We start from the raw sequence: 19,486 nt of genomic DNA, 5'->3' as shown, positions 1-19,486 counted from the left end.
CATCCTGGCTTTGAACACTTCCAGGGATGGGGCATTCACAGCCTGTTCCTGTGCCTCCACACCCCCACAGAGAACAACTTCTTCCTTATGTTCAACCCAAATCTAGCCGATTTCAGCTTAAAACAATTATCCCTGGTCCTACAGACATACTCCAGCTGGTGTGCTGGGAGCTGCTGCCTCCAAGAATGCTCAGCTCTGAGAGGCTGGCTCCTTTCCCACTGCCCACCTGCGCTCCCTTCCCACTCCCCACCCCAAGCTTCTTTTCCACTGCCCACCCTGGGCTCCCTTCCCTCCCACTGCCCACCCTGGGCTCCTATCCCACTGCCCACCCTGGGTTCCTTCCCTTCCCACTGCCCACCCTGGGCTCCCTTCCCTCCCACTACCCACCCTGGGTTCCTTCCCTTCCCACTGCCCACCCTGGGTTCCCTTCCCACTGCCCACCCTGGGCTCCTATCCCACTGCCCACCCTGGGTTCCCTTCCCACTGCCCACCCTGGGCATTTGATGCCTTCACTGAGGGCTTCAGAGTATAGATGCATTTATTTCTGTTTCACAGGTCCAAGGAATCAGAAAGCATTTAAAATACAGCATCTCAAGAGGTGTCCTGCAGGGTTTTTTTTGCATTTACACATCATGAAAATTTCATCTGATGCCTTTTTTGTTCCAGCTGAAGATTGAAATAAAGTATTTTTCTACTTCTGATAATAAGGAGATACTCATAATATGTTAAGATGCAGGTATAATAAAAGCAGAAACCCAAAATACCAGGCTGCTTTGTCTGGGAGCACTGAAAATACTATTTCCTTAGGAGAGAGAATTTTCTGGTTTACATTGCAGTCAGCTAATGGTAAAATGCAGTGATTTTTCTTGTAGGACAAGAAATATTAGGGAAAGGCCAGGAGTGGCAATTCTGAAAACCAATCCCAAGCAGCTGCTCTATGAGAGCATGCAAGTCCCTCTTGAGAAGGATGACTGAAATGGGGATGTGCCTCCTGCTTTCACTCCCATCACTGGGATGGATCCAAGCCCAGGAGCCCCAGGTAGGACACCTATGCTGGGACCCTGCCCCAAAGGGATCATACAAATCCTGTGTTCCTAATTTGCCAGTGTGGTGGTATCTGAACTCTGGGATTACACTGCCTATGTACTCAATCCCCCTTTCCTCTTATCCCCCATACTGGGGATCAGATTGAAAGAGACAGTGCCAAATTCAGACCTGGACCTGAGGCTTGCACAGCTCAAGGAGTACATTTGGCACATTTTAAGTGGCAGAAACATGAATTTCATTCAATATCCTCTGAAGTTCTGGATCAGATGATATTGCTGCTTTTCTTTTTTTTTACTTTTTTTACTAAGTTCAAAGCAAGATCCTCCTTCAAAGCACCATATTTCAACACCTCTAGTATGACACTTAATTCTAGTACACGTTCATTTACAAATAGCATTTAGAAATGAGCTTCTAAATATTGATTCTTAAGATGAATTGGTGCCTCTTCCAGTGGCACCAGTCAGAAATCAGCAGCTGTGAGATCCTCATGCTCTCACTCGGAGCTGACCAGGTGAACTTTCTCCTCTGTGCCCTGTGCTCCAGGACCCTGCACCAGCCAGCTCTCCTGTGCTGTCCCACTGTGAGAGGTGTTGTCAGCTGCATCCTGCTCAGCTGGGCTTCCAGGAGCACTGCCATTCCCGAGGCAGGGGCTGGCTCAGCGGCAGTACTCCCGCTCGATGCTGGCCATGAGCTCCTCCTCTGAGTAATCATACAAGACTGTGGACTGCCCCAGTGGCTTCTTGCTGCTTTCTGGGCACCTGTCATGGAAGGGAGTGAGAGAGAATCAAGTTCTGAAGGATATAAGAAGGCCCTTGCTTAATTTTTTTTTTTGTGAATGGAAAGATCGAGCTGCACGTGGCTCGCCAAGACAGACACTATGTCATGTCCAGTTCCCACACCCCCCTGGCACACCGCCTGCTGACATTTGCTATCACTGGGCACCACTTTAGTCTGTGAGCTCATTACAGTGCAACCCTGACAATGCTCCAGATCAAGCTCCCAGAACCTCTTGAGTCAGTCTCCAGGACCAGCTAAAGGACAGTGTAATCTTTATTCTACTTTTAAGGTTTTATGCAAAAAGAGATTATTTTGTTTGTATTTCTAAGGGATCTGAGTTTCAACCAAAATATGAGTGCAGCTCCCTCAAACTGCTCTTATGGCTTTTATTTGTTTCCACATCAGCACAGCTTCCCATGAGTGGGAACTGATGTACAACTCAAAGGGATCAGGTATGGGGTTTATTGGTGTTATCAGAGGTGGTTTATGCTAGATGCAAGAGAAATCTATCCCTAGCTGCATAAGGGAGAAGAGTGACAAGTCTTCTGCAGGCTTTGACCATTGCACCTATGCTACCAATTAAGTCTACTTGATCTTGCCCTCCAGGACTCAAGAGAGGAGCCAGCAGCTGACAAGGGAGTGCTCCTCCTTGGCCTTGTAGAGATCTGGGAGGTGAGCAAGCCGGGCTGCCAGGCTTGGAACACGCAGCTCCTTGGAATGGAGGTCATGGTGAGGTGCAGAGCTAAGTGGAGAATTGAGCTGGTAAATCCACACTGAAAAGTGCTCTGCCATGACATGTCAACCAAGACTTTGTGACCATCCACTAGTGAAGAACAAGTAAACAAGAAATAAATGTTTTGGTTTTGTGTGCCAGTTAGTTCTCTGCCAAAGAGGATATGAAAATCGATCTAGCATGGCTCCAGATCTGTCCCAGACTCACCATGTATGATCTATTGAATCTCTCTAAGGAGGAATTCCTCTAAGGATGAGATCTATCCCAACCATTGCTCTTGCAGCTGGGATCAATAAAATTAATCCATTAGCATTCTTTAATGAAAAAATACTGAGGACCCGTTTACTAGATGAAATCACAGAAACTGCCCCAAAGCAGGTATGTAAGTGTAGAATTGGAATTGAAGAAAAGAGCCCTGAAATGCTTTTCTAAGGACACTTTCTCCTCTAGAGGATGTGCTTTCACACTGCTCTCCCTGGGCCAGGGAGCATCCTCAGTGTTCCTCCCACGGGCAGCAGCTGTGCAGTGGCCACAGCACAGTTAATTCTGTCTCTGCTCTGAGCTGCCCTGGCCACAGGGGCTCCTGACAGCCCAGCTGCTCTGACCCAGCCGTGCTCATGCCATGCCCCCCATGTGTCACAAATAGCCTGGTGCTTTTCTGGAGTCACCTGATGGCCAGCTGGTGACACTGGGCAGTGTAGGTATTCTACTGCACTATGCCCTTGATGGCAAGCTCTTCTCACAGCAAGTAACCAGACTCTTCTGCTTATGCCTTTTATTAATTTCCCTCATGAGGGCTGCAGGGTATCTGATTTCCACTGCATTAAATAAAACCTGAGAAGAAAGCTACGAGTCCAAGAGCTCAAACCATACAGCAGCATTAACAAAGGAATAATGGGAAAAGGAAGTGAAGAAATCTGAGTTAAAACACACAATTTATTGATTTAAACTCCCTCTGTGACAATCCTCTAATTTTATGTTAGGTGATGGGTAAGAGGCAGAGCTCCTGGCAGCTTGCTTGCAGGCTCACAGAAGAGCCATTGTTTCTCTCAGCAGTTACATAATTTCCCACTGTTAATTATTCTCGATGCTTCGGTTTGCATGGAGAAAATCTCCAGGTAAAACTCGTTGAGACACAGACATGCTTTTGAAAAAACAGAAACAGACTCCACTTCCTAAGCACACCCCAGAAAAGAAAGGAAAAGAGAGGGCTGTGTTTCTTTCGAGAGCAAAGGAAAAGCAAGCTGCTGTTCATACTGTTTCTATATTTGTGGCAAAGTCCTGTATCATTTAATACAGGAAAATGGAAATAAAATAAAAATTGAGTGTTTTAATCTGGATAAAAGGAGGAGGACAGCAAGCAGAGGAACAGGCTGTGTGGCTGCTCAGGCTCTATCCTTGGGGGCTTTCAACACCTGATGGGACAAAGCCTGGAGCATTCTGCTCTGACTCCACAGCTGATCCAGCCTGGAGCTAGAGCCAGGAGATTGGACCAGAGACCTCCTGAGGCCATCCCAACCTCCATCCCGAGCTCCATCTCAAAGGCACATTGGTGCAGCTAGTTCTGCTGATCCTAGCATTCAGTGAGAAGCTGTGGCAGGGAAATCCCAAGCTCAGGATGTGCACAGGACAAAAGCTGCTGGACCACAGGCCTGTTCCTGTGCTCCTCCAGCTGCTCCAGCAGCAGAGGAGGCACCTTGCTCCTCCTGTCACCTCATGCCAGGGCTGCAGAGCCTGGCTCCAAACACACTGAGGGCTATTAGAACTTCCAGCCAGGAAAATAACAGGTGGAAAGATTTTCAAACCCCAGATGTTCTGGGGAAGGAAAGAAACCTGTGAAGGAGCAAAGCTGAGAGAGAAGGAGGTAGCTGAAAAAGCATACAGGAGGGGAATTTGCAGCATGATAGGACAGCAAGGAAAAAGAGGGCTAGTGCAGCTCCATCAGGATTACTGGGCAGGCTTCTGCTAAAATGTTATTAACAGCTTGGAGGGAGTTCAGAAAGCAGCAATAAAAGTGATTTAAGAGGCTACAGCAAAGCAATTTAGGAAAGAGGAAAGCAAGAAAGGTGCTCCATTTCAGCTATGGGCTCTCGGTGTTTAAAGTTTCTTAAGGGAAGCAAGAATTACAGGTGGGTTTTTTGTTAAGTGTAAAGACAATGAACTATGCAATGTGGAGAAGGAAGTGCAAAGGGCAAAATTAGACCAAAAGTGAGCAAGACCCCAGCCATGGGGGTGGCTGTCAGTGCCACGTCCCTGGTGCCAGGGAGAGCTGCCTGTGGGCTCTGTGGCAGTCACCCTGATGGGTGACCAGCTCCCAGGCACAAACCTGAGACAAGTGCTGAAAACTAGGCTGGGGTGAATCCAGGCCAGTGTTTTTGATCATTTTGCTGAGGATGGGGAAGTCCAGGGTTAATCATTAAAATGCCTTCTGCAAGACCTAGCAGCTGAAAAATGGGTCAGAACAACGCCCTGGTAACTCTGCCAGTGACACGAGCCTTGGCAGCAATTATCAAATCATTACCGGGTGCCTGGGCTGTGCCACCCACCCGTGAAATACCAGACCACAGAGAGCAGGTCCCAAAAGATTCTGGGGGAGGGAGGATGAGAGGTAACACAGCCCAACCAGGAGCACAGCCAAAGTATTTCCCAGGTTTAGGTTCAGGTGCCTTTGCAGGGTCACATGCTGTGGGACAGGAGGTGCACACCCACCTCCATCTCGCACGGCTGCTCTCCTGACAGACACTATTACGTCTCCCTATCTAGTTCTTCTTCTCCCGTCTTGACATTTGCCTCTCCTTTAATTGGCTTTATGGGAATTTCTTCAGTCAGCAACTCTACCAAGACAAGGCTGATTTTGCTGTTTGTAGAGTGTTTACCTAGAATGATTCCAGCCACAGAAATGTGAAGGATGGCACACCTACGCACGCACATTAATCTCTGTTTCCGTGGCTTGATTTGATTTTATTTGATTTGATGTCTTCAAAAATTTGCTGGGCGCTGGGCCATTTCCAAAAAAATGTTTGCATAGTTCTTGCCAGCAGAAATTGCAACTCTGCTTATCTCAGGCAGTACAGGCACTTCACACGTGAGCTGTGCTATGGGACTCTGCAGTGGGTATAAAGCAAATGTTATCTAAATGAAAATAATCTCCTGCTCTGTCATCCCAGATCAGAAAACATTTTCTGCTGTCTCAAATCTTCCCTTTGCATGTCAAAGAGGGTGGGAGAAGGAAAGCCTTGGCAGGGTGTGAGGCACCTGGGGCTGGGGAGCTGCATGGGGGCCTGGCAGGGCTGGCTGTGCACCCCAGGAGGAGAGTGCTCAGCTGCCATCATAGCCCAAAGCCCACTGAGGAAAGCACAGGACAGGTTAAATCCCTGTGAGAGCAGCTGTACAAGCCTTGCCATCAGAAAGGGCAAGGGCAGATGTGTTTTCTGTGTGCTCTGGGGAGCAGCAGCCTTCCAGGTGAGCTCCCTGCCAGCTGGGAGGGAGAGCAGGAGCAGGAGGATGGACTGCAGGGTGCACACTGCAGTGACACTGGGCTCTGCTGGCACATCCACCAGCACAGTGGGTGTTAGAGGGTCACACAGCCATGGCCAGGACCTGCAGGTGGGTCTGCTCCCCAGTGCTGCAGGAGCAGGGGCTGGACAACAGCCAGAGCTCAAAGCTGGAGAGAGTCACTGTAATGTGAGGAGGTGATATTTTCAGATGGTTTTACAAGCCTGTTCATTTCACTTGGGTTTTTTAACACGTGTTTAACTGTCCCCATTCCTGGTGCAGGCAGACTCGGAGGCTCACTCTGCTGGGCAGCTTTTGCTTGTGGAAAATTTCAGATTTCTTTTGTTTGGCACCCAGAGTAGCAGGTCCCCACCACTCCCCCATCCCCGAGGACACTCATGTCTCTAACTGGTGCAGCATTGGAGCATCTCATGGGCTTTCTCTTACAATTCCTGGGGAGCAAAGAGATGTTATTCTCCTCTTCCACACACTGCAGAATGCACAGGTGAATCAGGACCTGAGCTCTTTGTTGGAGCAATTCTCCACAGCTTTGCACTAACTACTCCAAGGTGCCTCTTCGACAAGTGGACATCCTAAATTCTGATTGCTCACGACCTCTATACTACACTTGAGCTGGAGCCTGGATCTTCTCAAGCAGCACCTGATTTTTAAAAAACTTTCAGATAAGTAAATGGGCAGAATATTTAAGGCTATAAACCACTTCACACCATTCCCAGCTCTTTTGCACAGTGTGAGGAATGCAGAAATAGCACAAAGGTCCCTTTATTCCACCTGCTTTCCCCCAAAGACACCATGAAAGCAGGAGATACTCACTGATGGTCAAGGTTGCTGTTCTCTGGGCCTGGTGGGCTTCTGGTTGACAAAGCCTAGGACAGAAGACAAGATGCAGTTACAACACTTTGAAGTCAAGGAAGGTGATTCTCCCCTTCTGCTCTGCTCATGTGAGGCCCCATCCAGGTCTGGCATCCTCAGCACAGGAAGGACAGGGAATGCTGGAATGAGTCCAGAGGGGGACATGAAAATGATCAGAGATGTGGTGCACCTTTCCTGTGAGAACAGGCTGAGGCAGTTGGGTTGGTCAGCCTGGAGAAGAGAAGGCTCTGGGGAAACCTTATTGCACCCTTTCAGTACCTAAAGAAGGAGAAAGATGGAGAGGGGCTGCTTACAAGACCTGTGGTGGCAGGACAAGGGGCAATGGTTTTACACTGAAAGAAGGCAGGATTAGATTAGATCTTAGGAAGAAATTCTTACTGTGAGAGTTGTGAGGTACAGGTTGTGCAGAAAAGCTCTGGCTGTCTCAACCCTGGCAATGTGCAAGGCCAGGCTGGATGGAGCTTTGAGCAATCTGGTCTAGTTGAAGATGTCCTTGCCCATGATGGGGGGTTGAAACTAGCTGATCTTCAAAGCTCTATTTCAACCCATACCATTATTTATTTCCATGAAACCTATCTCTGTCTACAGTGGTCAACATGTCCTGTTTTAACCCCCCTGGTCTGGTTTATACCCCCAAACAACCTCTGTGGGGACAATACAGGTATGAGAGACTCTCCTTTACTGGCCCTGTTCTGCCAGTTCTGTTCCAGCATTCAGGGTGGCTGCGTGGCTGCTGGCTACAGAACCAAAATCCCTGAATGCTGACCTGTTAAACCTCCCAGTTTTCCATAAATGCCCACTGTGCCACCAGCTGCAGGTAACAGTATGAAAACACCTGCTAAGGGAGGAAGTCACTGCAACATCAACACAATTTTCACCTGACAAACATGTTTCCCAGAAAAATTATCCATCTATGGTGAAACATCCATCTTCCCTCTGCTGGAATCCTGAGGCTTTCAATGGAATACCTGGGGAGCAACCAAAGTCAAACCTTATTGTATTTAAAGTGGGGGCAGTGATGGGACCATTCGTCCCCAGCCGGGCCAGTAATAAAATGAACCCTCTGTAGCCAGATACTACTGAGAATAATATATCTCTCATCTTTTTCTACCTTTTCACTGTATTCTCACATGGAAAAGGAGTGGGACAGGGACATGGCTTTACATCTCAGCTTGTCATTGTCTTTTCTGAGGTGCAGTCCTAAAGCTGGTGGGCCTCCTTTACACAAGCTACTCTGAATCTCACAACAACACTAACAAGTTAAACAGGTAGAACCAAACCAGGGCCTTCCAGAAAACAGACATGAAAAGCTGTTCCTTCAGTGTGGAAAAGAGGAACATATTTTTCTGTACAAGAGAAAAGGGAAGTGTCTTGTTTTGACAGAAAGGTGTCTGCTAAGGAAGGCAGGAGCCTCCCTTGGAATGAAAAACGTAAACCCCTTCCCTCCAAATCATTATAATTTGAAATTAAGGGGCAGTCAGACAAATATATGAGAATAGGAATGACAGTTCTTTACTATATATAGTGTATATATATAGTGTATATACATAGTGTATACATATATATATATATATACACACACAAATATATACACACATATCTACTATATATAGTATAGTATATTACTATATACACTATACTTTTGTATGTAATAAAGCAAACAAACAAGCACTGCAGCATTAACCCCAGCCAGAGCAGGAGCCCAGGGACCTTTCCCAGCCGCGGGCATTCCCAGGTGCAGTTCCGGGCACGGCCAGCAGGGGCGCTGCGGGCTCCGGGTGGGCAGGGGGGCGGGGATTCCTCCGAGCCTGCAGGGGGCGCTGTGCGGCAGGGAGCAACGGGAATGGCGGCTGGGCCCGGCCGGGATGGATGGGAGAGGCTTTGGGCCTAAAAACCCTGGGGCAGCTGATCCCAGTGCCCAGATGGGAAGGGATGGGAGAGGCTTTGGGTCTAAAAACCCTGGGGCAGCTGATCCCAGTGCCCAGATGGGAAGGGATGGGAGAGGCTTTGGGTCTAAAAACCCTGGGGCAGCCGATCCCAGTGCCCAGATGGGAAGGGATGGGAGAGGCTTTGGGCCTAAAAACCCTGGGGCAGCCGATCCCAGTGCCCAGATGGGAAGGGATGGGAGAGGCTTTGGGTCTAAAACCCTGGGGCAGCTGATCCCAGTGCCCAGAATGGGAAGGGATGGGAGAGGCTTTGGGTCTAAAAACCCTGGGGCAGCCGATCCCAGTGCCCAGATGGGAAGGGATGGAGAGGCTCTGCCTCACAAGCCCTGGGGCAGCTGATCCCAGTGCCCCTGCAGGACAGGGAAGCAGCCAGCTGGGATGGCAGGATGTCTCGGCAGTGCAGCCCAAGCTCCGAACAGTGCTGAAGAAGCAGTGGGGATGAGACAACTGCAGCCTGGCTCCCAGCAGGGCAGGGAGAGGCGAGCTCAGGATCCCAGGAGCCTGAGCACACGGGGATAGTCTCTCTTTTAGTGAGGCAAGTGTTAATGAGGTCCCAGCTCAGTGGCTGCTCTCACAAGAAGAGGGTCATGGCAAAAGCAGCAGCTCTGGGCTAGGCTCTGCCAGCAGCAGCAAATTCCCTTCCCTAAGAGACAGCTCTGACCATCCTCCTCCAAAGCAGAGAGAGAAGATGCCAGCAGAGAGAGCTGCCCCAGTTCCATCTTTCACCTGCCCAGTTTTCATGGTGTCTTTGCCCCTCCCCAGATAAGGGAAGTGCAACCAGATGCCCCTCTCCCCTGAGCTTGGCCACTTCTGTCTTTCTTAAGTACCCAGTCCTAGCAACTTATGGGAAAAAAATTCCCTAAGGAGTAAAAGGAAAGAAACCTAACCCCCAACAGGACACAAAGGAACCAGGGAGAGGTGTGGAAAAGCTTGTAAGGCAGAGCCATTGCCTGTTCCTCTGCTGTGTTTCTGCAGGGCTGGATGGGATCAAGCAGTAATTCTGCAGTAATTCCATGTATATGTGCTCTTGGAACAGCTCACACCTGTGCTGCCTCAAGGTCATGCACAGGACTGGTGCTGGAAAGTGTGGGAGCTATGGAGGGGCAATGTCCCACTACAGGCACTGCTGGTACAACAGTGATGGCTTCAGACAGTTTTGCACCAATTTAAATCTGTTGGTATTGGTCAGACTTTTGTCCACTGTGTAGAAATATCCACTTGGCTGTCTGCAGGTACCTGATTTTAATTTGCAAGATTTTCTCACTACACTCCTTCCTCAGCTGCTTCTCATGGGGGATGGACAGGAGTTGAGGTTTAAACATCGTGGTCTCAGACACTGTGAGGCAGACTGAGAGGTGCTTGGCAGCAAACTCGGTGCCTCTTGCACTGCTCTGGTCACCTTTGGCTCCCATGTTTCAGCAGGTGAGGAGAACTGCAGCAAAGACACTTGTCTCATGGCTCTGGGTGAACATCTCTTCCAGGTAAGCCCTTAGTAACTTCCATTTCAGGAGCCGGGAAAAGTACACGTTATCCACTGTATTTCACATCCTAGCTGCCTGCTCAAAATGACAAAACAATGCCAGTCGTTCAGAGTTTTAGTGTAATACCTGTCAAAAGGCATTCCACATCCTTTCAGAAGAGTCCCTGCTCTTTGGCAACACTTTTGTTTTCTCTGGAAGAGGATGAACTACTCTAGAAAGAGCTTCTGGGTCCAAGCTGAGACAAGAGTATGTGAGAAAGCTGACAGTGAGGTAAGACAGTTCTCTCCTGGTTATTTACGATTGTTTCTTGGCCAATCTCCCACAAGCAACAAGAGCAAGAAGCAGTGCCAGGAGAACAGCATGCTGAGCTCTGATGGCTGACTTCTCCTGGGATTTCATCCCACAGTGCAGCTCCTCATCCATCATCCACTGGACTACTGTTGCAGCCCGAGTTTCCTTCTACCAGGTGAAGAACATTATTCATCCTCAGCACCAAGGGAAATACAGTTCTTTAGGAGTGCTTTGATGATGTTCTTCCCACACTAAGAACCCAGCTTCCAATACTTCTGTACAAAGGATGGGTTTGGATCATTTTAGGGAGGGGTTTGGATTGTACAGTAGGTTGTCTGTTTTTTCTTCTCTTGTGGCTGACTCCTCCATATTACGAGCTGTACGTGTTGTGTGGGTGGAAGACAAAATTAATTCGTCATCAGGACAGTGCAGCTCTGGTTAGCAAAATCTGCTTCTCTGTGCAAAACCTGCTCCCACCTTTTCCAAGGGATCTGTCAGCAGCAAAACTTATTTCCCAAGAGAATTTGGAACTGACACAGGTAGATTTTTACCAACATTTCATCCAGTGCATGAATCAGAAATGGTGGAAAATAAAAACAAAAGGCACCTCCAGCCTCTGACTCTTCTCTGCCATGAGAGTCTCCGTGGTTTGGGAGCTGCTCCCAATCCTGCAGGCAAAGGACACCTGGCTCGGCGGTGCCCCGGTGACACCGTGCCCGGCAGCAGGCTCGGCGGTGCCCCGGTGACACCGTGTGCCGGGCAGGATCGGAGGTGCCCCGGTGACACCGTGTGCCCGGCAGCAGGCTCGGCAATGCCCCGGTGACACCGTGTGCCGGGCAGGATCGGCAATGCCCCGGTGACACCGTGTGCCAGGCAGGCTCGGCAATGCCCCGGTGACACCGTGTGCCCGGCAGGCTCGGCAATGCCCGGGTGACACCGTGTGCCCGGCAGGATCGGCAATGCCCCGGTGACACCGTGTGCCCGGCAGCAGGCTCGGCAATGCCCCGGTGACACCGTGTGCCGGGCAGGATCGGCAATGCCCCGGTGACACCGTGTGCCAGGCAGCAGGATCGGCAATGCCCCGGTGACACCGTGTGCCAGGCAGCAGGATCGGCAATGCCCCGGTGACACCGTGTGCCCGGCAGGCTCGGCAATGCCCCGGTGACACCGTGTGCCGGGCAGGATCGGCGGTGCCCCGGTGACACCGTGTGCCGGGCAGGCTCGGCAATGCCCCGGTGACACCGTGTGCCGGGCAGGATCGGCGGTGCCCCGGTGACACCGTGTGCCCGGCAGGATCGGCAATGCCCGGGTGACACCGTGTACCGGGCAGCAAGCTCGGCAATGCCCCGGTGACACCGTGTGCCAGGCAGGATCGGCAATGCCCCGGTGACACCGTGTGGCCGGCAGCAGGATCGGCGGTGCCCCGGTGACACCGTGTGCCGGGCAGGATCGGCAATGCCCCGGTGACACCGTGCCCGGCAGCAGGATCGGCAATGCCCGGGTGACACCGTGTGCCGGGCAGGATCGGCGGTGCCCCGGTGACACCGTGTGCCGGGCAGGATCGGCAATGCCCCGGTGACACCGTGTGCCAGGCAGGATCGGCAATGCCCGGGTGACACCGTGTGCCCGGCAGCAGGCAGGGTACTGAGCACCGGCTGCCCTGGGCTGTGAGACACAATAAAATCTGACCCCACCCAGCCGGCTCGGGATTGCTGTAATGGGTATGTTGCAAGGTCAGCAGATAATTAGTATTAGCCATTTATGTGGGTTAGGATGATGTGCATGTCAGGACACTTTAATATTATGGGTTCCTATCCTAAAGCTAAATAAGTAATTGCTGGCCTGGTTGGCCTGTGTCCTGGTAAGAGTTAAATGAAGTCAGCTTCTCCTTTCTGCAGCTTGCAGTCATCTTTTTATTACTCATCTAGACCGTGGCGTGTCTCCTTGTTTTCCACCCATTCTCAGCATAAGCATCTTGTGCTGAGGTTTGCTGTGCCACAAAGCCCCACATCACCCCCTCCTTCAAGTTTAAAGGCTTGGATATTAAGCTCACCAGCACTTATTCACATTTAATTGAATGTCATGACGTGAGGTGGAATGGTTTGACAGTCGTTGCACACACAGTTCAGTCATCCTTTAGGGAGCAACTCCTGGGAGCAAGGCAGAACTGAGAGCTGGAAGCAAGAGCTACCTCTCTCTGCTGCGTGCATAAATCAGCACTCCTGGGGTGCAGCTTCCCACTCCCCCCAATCCACTGCAAGTTCCTCATGGCCCTGCCAGCCCTTAACCCCCTCCTTTCTCTGTCAGCTCCAGCAGCAGTGAGTAAGCTGGGTGAGAACACCCCCTCCTGGAACCTTCCACAGGGTGATCTGGAGCTGTGTACCTATGGAGCTCTAGAGCTGCTCCCAAGCTGCACTGAAACCAAGCAGCTACAGTCTTGACTACTATTGTCTCCAAAACTGGGAGGCCAAATTCAAGCTCTCTTTGAGATGGTCCCTGTGCTGGTCACTAAACCATGCTCAGGGATTATCTGAGAGATTACAAACTGGTCCTGACTAAAAATCATGCCAGCTTAGTGGGGCAGACCATCCAGTGCCAGGCAGCTGCTATGGTATAGTTTACCAGCATGGATACAGCCCTGAGATGCAGTAGAGATACAGACCCTGAGTGCAGCTCAGGTGTAACTCGCATCCAAGGAGTGGCTGAGCCACACAAAGTATCTACATGGGAGCAGTGTGGTCTCTGCCAGTGCTGGTCCACTGGGTTTGGTTTAACAGAGCAGCATTTCTGAAAAATGCACACCAGTGCCTCCTTCTCTGCCTCTGCTCCTCCCAAATCCCTTTTCACAAACACTCCATGAACTGGACCAGCAGACCAGTCTGAGCTGAAATGCCAACCCGCTGCCGTGGCAGGGAGGGAGGATATCACCTGGGGAGCCCTGCAGGTGCAGTCCGCAGCACAGCATGGAGGGCTGAGCTGGTACCACACAGGGCAGCACCCTCCAGAGACCCAGCACAGGACTGGGGCTGAGACAGCACTGCTGGGATCAGCCTCTCCAACCCACAGCCAGTTATTGCTGGCAAAAAACCAGCAATACCTAGGGAGCAGCAGGTACCAAATGTGACACACGGCCCGAGCTGCACCCCAGGCAAAGCACTCCCAGGCAAAGCACTCCCAGGCAAAGCACTTCCAGCTTTGCTTTGGTCTGCAGCAACATCCTCTGGCCAGCAAAGGAATTGGGAGCAGGCAGTGGGCAGGAAGTGGGCAGGGATGCAAGGAGTTCCCACGCTTCTCCTCTCCTGCCAACTAAAACACCAGCTCCCAGCTATTTTGTACGTGCCCTGGGCTTATTTTTAGATCATGAATAGTTTCCAGGGCAAAAACAGCCCATGCTCCGCCAAGTAAGAGGGGGGAGTTGTGGAAAATGTCTAGTCAGCAGTTTTCCAAGTCCAGGTGCAACACAGCTGTGCTGGGAGAGTGATGCTGGCTGAGGGGACAGCACAGCTTGCTGCTTCTGGGCCCTGGTGAAGTTTCAGGTGCTTTGAACAAGACAAGAAATATAATAGCAGAGAGAGGGAGACATTTAACTCAGCAACAACCAGATCTACAAATGGACATTAACTGCAGAATCTGAAATAATCTGACTTTGGGGAGTTCAGGGAGTGCCAGATATTCAGCTGGAGATGACGTTTTCTGAAGGCCCCATGCTCCCCATGAAAGTGTAACACAATGTTTTGATTCAAGGGTATTTTTGGCTATTAACACAACCAGGAAGAAAATGTTGAAATACACTGCTATCAACGTTAGATAGGAATTAGGAAGATCAAATTTCTGTTTGAGGGAAGCACATTTTAACAAGAGTAGAAAAATTAACCTGAATTCCTGTAAGAAATTAATGGGGCATGGCATTTAATGTCCCTTCAGGACCCTTTTGTGTTTGCAGCTGGGGCCAGCCAGCCACGAGGTGTCACTGTGCCACATCGGTCTGCAGAAAAAAACAGCTGGCTGAAAACGTCAGGCAAACCTTTGAACTCTCGGGTGTTTTAAAATCATATGACAGTTCCTCTAGAAGTTGGTGAATACACCTTCTACCTGTGTTACTCCTGTGCTGCAGCTGGGGTGATTTGCTTGATGGAATCACATCCCATCTCCAGTCAGGAGGAGCGATGGTGCCATGGAAAAGGCTGTTAAAACCAAAACCCTAACATGTCTGTATTATTCCTCCATTTCATGAAACCAGTGGGGAAATGCCTGAGGCCACGGTCTCTGCCCTGGCTTCACCAAGAGCTGCCACCCCTGCTCTGTGCTGCAGCAGCACCTGCAAAACCTCAACTACATTCTTCTGTCTTGAGCAAAGAAACAAGGAAAAGCATATATAACCACCTGGAACAGAGAGCAAAGCTGAAAATGGATGTTTGATGCTGACAAGAGGTGTTGGGGTCTGCTCTGAGGCATGTGCAGGTTTCCCATCAGGATTTGGCTCCCAGCTTGTTGCTGTGATATGCTTTCACCCTTCTTGCTCCCAAGCACTATTTGAATATAATAGAGGTGGCTCAAGCCTTTAAAAGCAGCTGCATGCCTCTCCACCAGCCTTGTCTCCTGGCCTGACTGCTCCTCAGTGCTGCCAGCTTGCTGCTGGATGGCAAATTGTGCCAGGGCTCGGCTGTGAAACACAACACTGAGGCACACCCATGCCCAGGAGGAACCCAGCTGTGACAGCAGAATGGTGACTCCCGCTTGCAATTCTGCTCCCTTCTGACTGGTGTCAAAGGTCTCTTCTACTCCCACTGGCCAGAATCTGCTCCTCCAGGGACTATTTCTCATCAGACTTTCCTGCTGTTATCTTTCCTCCTTGTTACCTTTCTTCTTCCTGCCTCACTTTTCCCCCATTAACTCTGTTAACATTCTTTCTTCTCTGAAATTTCTTTGCTGATCCTCCAGTTTGGGCAACTGAATAGGGCAGAGCAAGCCAGTTCCTACCACAAGACAGAAACTACAAATGAATTGAAAAGCTGGCAAGACTGAGAGGAATTGCCCTCAAAATTACTAGCAATGCAATGAAGCTGATACCCCTTTCTAGAAACCTCCTCCCCCAGCCTCCTGGGAAGGGTGGGACTGCAGTTTGCACAACAGCCTGAAAGACTAAATTGCACCCAGTAAACAACCAAAACCTGGTGCTGCAAAACACAAAAACAGTTTCCTCCCTCCTTTTCACATGCTAGTGACTTTTCAGGCCTCAAGGAGTCAGTATCATAAGCCCATGACTGCTGTCTCTGCCATCTCAGGCTCAGGAAAATAAAGTGCTACCAAGAAAAGCTTCAAGTTTGCCCTGAAACTACCCGAGGCTTCTATTGTATGTCTTTTGTATCTTTGAAAAATACTGGTAGTTCTTTGCTGTCTTTGTCTGGGTGCAACCAGAGCTGTGCACTTCCTCCCAAAAAGCAGCAGCTGGACGAGGAGCCACACAAGATGCTCAGCATCACTGCTGCCTCACTGGTGGCACTGCTGTGTGCTGCACACACTTGGTTCCACAGGATGACCAAGGCCCCACATGCCTGCTCCAGGCTGAGTTTTGAGGACCCTCATGGACATCTCTGTGCTGCAAAGCTTGACAGCATTCCCACCCTGGGTCTGCACCACAACCTGGGTGATGCTACAGGTTCCTCACCATCATTTCTGCCAGAGAGGGAAGTCTGAAGCAGGGAGTGGGGCAGAGTGACCCCCACACTACCCCAAGGGCCACATCTTAAACTCCTCAGCCTCTATAGTTTGCTCCTTGTCATTAGTTCAGTGGTATCTACTGCAGTAGTGGACTGTCTCTACTACCATTATCAAAGAAAGGTGAGGGCAGCTCCATTGCCTTTCTGATATGTTATTATCAGAATATGCATCACTTCAGAATAGGCTGAGATACTGATTTATGCAGAGGAAAACTCACAGCTTATAGAATTATTTAAGATCCAGCCATGATATTCACATGTGGAAAAAAAGGGAAAATGAATACCAGAAGCCTCTATTCCCATAGGTAAAGATAAATGGGAGAAGTCAGGAGGATTGCTCATAAATTTAGAGTCCTTCAGAGGAGAAAGTAGTGCTGGAGTGAGCTCCTTTCATTCTGCAGGAGGGTTTGGAGTTTAAAGAGCAAGGAAAAAATATGTCAGTACAAGATCTCTTATTTTTTTCCTTCAATTTCCAAACCTTACTTCGAGGTTTTTCTTTAAAACCTGCCTAAATAAAGGGTTCTCATATGGAACCCTGCCAAGTTTCCTAATGGAAAACTTAGTTTGTATTAAAGTAATCCTTAACCCCAGGATGTGTAGTTCAATGATGGAAATTATATCCTTCTAAAGAGCAAAACTGAGGCATGCAAGGCAGAATGTTCCTGGGTCTTTAATATTTCTTCCCATTTTTGGATTTATTACTTTATTCTGACAATTTCGTGTATCTGTGGAGAGCACTGTTTATCTAACACAAAACACACAGTTTCCAAAGCTAAGCTAAGATGAAAGATGTCGGTCATTTTCCGTCTCATCACCAGCTGATATATATATGCTGCTGTTATTCTTGGATTGGAAAAAAAGGCCAAAAGATAAATCTCAACTCTCTCGGAAGCAAATCCATTATTTTTTAAAGAGACTGATATGTGCCTTTAGGAAGAGCCAGACTGCAGCTGCAGCAACTTTACATTCACATTTTAAAACTTCTGTTTACAAGCCTGACCCAGAAAAAAGCAGGAGCCGGACTTTATAAAGTCGAGTATTTCCACAAGTCAGGAAACGAAACTTCCAGTAGCACCAGGAGAGAGAAGAAGGGGATGGCCCCTCTCGGGACCGTGTTTTCCGTGCACCGGAGACTGAAAACGCGAAGAGAGCAGCAGAGAGAAAACGCAAAGAGCATCAAGCCCGGCTGCAGCGAAGATGAAAAGCACTGAACGCCGCTGATGTTCGGGGTGGCGCCGGCTACGGCAGGGCTGCCCGGGGCGCCGGGGGCACCGGGCCGGGCCGGGGGCGCCGTTCGGGCACTTACCGCCTGCCGGAGCGGGGCCCCGCCGCCGCCCGCCGCCTCCGCGCCGCTGCCGCCGCCGCCCGCGGCTCCGGGGCCGGGCCCGGGCGCTGCCGCCGCCCCCTCGCCCTCGGCCCCCGGCGGGTCCCGGCCCTGCCCCGCTCTGCCCGCGGAACCCCGCCGCCGGCTGCTGCCGCTGCCCATGGCCGCAGCCCGTCCGGGCCGTGCGGGCCAGTCCCACCGGGGGCCCGGGCCGGGGGCGGGAGCCGGCGCGCAGGGGAGGGATCGCCGTCCGCGACCGCGGCTTCGGGCGCGCCGCCGCGCTCCCCTGTCCCTTCCAAAACTTTCCAGCCCAGCCCGTTAGCTCGGCCCTCCGAGCGCCAGAGCCTTGCGTGCATCTCCCGGAGCTGGGGGAGGACACTGACACCTCGGGAGCGCGCAGCAGGAGCAGCGCTGCCGGGCTGCGGCACTGGCTGAAGCGCAGCTCTGGCAGACGGGTCCTGCCCGGCTGCTGCACTGGCTGAAGCGCAGCTCTGGCAGACGGGTCCTGCCGGGCTGCTGCACTGGCTGAAGCGCAGCTCTGGCAGACGGGTCCTGCCCGGCTGCTGCACTGGCTGAAGCGCAGCTCTGGCAGACGGGTCCTGCCCGGCTGCTGCACTGGCTGAAGCGCAGCTCTGGCAGACGGGTCCTGCCCGGCTGCTGCACTGGGTGAAGCGCAGCTCTGGCAGACGGGTCCTGCCGGGCTCTGGAGCGCAGCCCGGCGCGGGGGATGCTCTGCGGGGCAGTTTGCGGCACCGAGTGCGGCTCCGGCCATTTCCCGGGGTTACAGGGCAGAGGATGGGCCAGCCGGACACCCCCTTGGCCGATGCCACAGACAGAGTCACTCTGCTGCCCGACAGCCCGTCGAGCCTGTGGAGCTGATCCTCGGCTGCTCTTTGCTTCCAGCAGTGCAATATTTGGACACTGCTCCACAGTGGAAGACTATAGATATTAAAGGCAAGGCTACCATCCCCTCCAGGGACGCAAGGCAGGGGAGTACAGTGTCTGCTGGGTGTCCAGCCCGTTCTGCCTCCCTTCCTTCCGAACCAGCGGCTGACAAAGGCAGGAGGCACAGAGATGTAATTCCTCTTGCTGCTCCTCGGCACTGACTGCAGTCATTGCACCTACCAGTCGTGCATTCTGCTGGTTCTTCCTGAGCCACTGAGCTAAAGCCCAAGAATTTGTAGTGGAGGGGCTGGGGGGAAAAAGGCAACGAGTGGTCAGATTATTCCCAGAAAGATGAGCTCCTAGCAATGGAGGTTTATCAAAAAGATGGGGCAGACTTTTTACCAGAGCATATATTGACAGGACAAGGACTAAGGTTTTAAACTAAAGGAGGGCAGATTTAGATTAGATGGAAAGAAGAGATTTTTTACAAGGAGGGTGGTGAAACACTGGCACAAGTTGCCCAGAGAGGTGGTAGATGCCCCATCCCTGCAAACACTCAGGGTCAGATGGATGGGGCTCTGAGAGACTGGGTGCAGTGGAATGGCAAGGGCTTCAACTAGATGACCTTCATAGGTCCCTTCCCACACAAACTGTGACTGAGAAGGATGTTCTGTTGGAAGAGCAGATCATCTGGGAGCGTGGGGATGTGGTGTCACATGCAGAGCCCTGGTCCAGAGCCAGGCCAGTCACAGAGCTGTTTTGGATTGAAGGCAGGTCTTGGAGAAAGGAGAAATGTGAGGCCTGGTTGCTGAGGAGGAAATGGTGGAGCTGAATATGGGATTAAATAGCCTCAAACAAAATGTCCCAAGGGCACAGGCTCTTCAAGCATCAGA

The 19,486-nt window shown here is 51.0% G+C and overlaps 1 protein-coding gene across 1 annotated transcript; it reads right to left on the bottom strand.

Moving 5' to 3' along the window:
- Nucleotides 1–520: 520 nt before the first annotated feature.
- CYS1 (cystin 1) lies at nt 521–18,063 on the bottom strand. Its single transcript, XM_056487362.1, has 3 exons — nt 17,691–18,063; nt 6,887–6,939; nt 521–1,805 (listed from the first exon to the last, which is right to left on the bottom strand). Exons 1-3 carry the CDS (start codon nt 17,868–17,870, stop codon nt 1,703–1,705), a joined length of 336 nt encoding a protein of 111 aa, XP_056343337.1. The 5' UTR covers nt 17,871–18,063; the 3' UTR covers nt 521–1,702.
- Nucleotides 18,064–19,486: the final 1,423 nt, after the last annotated feature.

The sequence above is a fragment of the Oenanthe melanoleuca genome, chromosome 3 (genome assembly GCF_029582105.1).
Source record: "Oenanthe melanoleuca isolate GR-GAL-2019-014 chromosome 3, OMel1.0, whole genome shotgun sequence".
NCBI classification, from domain to species: Eukaryota; Metazoa; Chordata; class Aves; order Passeriformes; family Muscicapidae; genus Oenanthe; species Oenanthe melanoleuca.
Note: the sequence above shows the minus strand (reverse complement) of the source record. Positions and strands in the feature narration are given on the sequence as shown.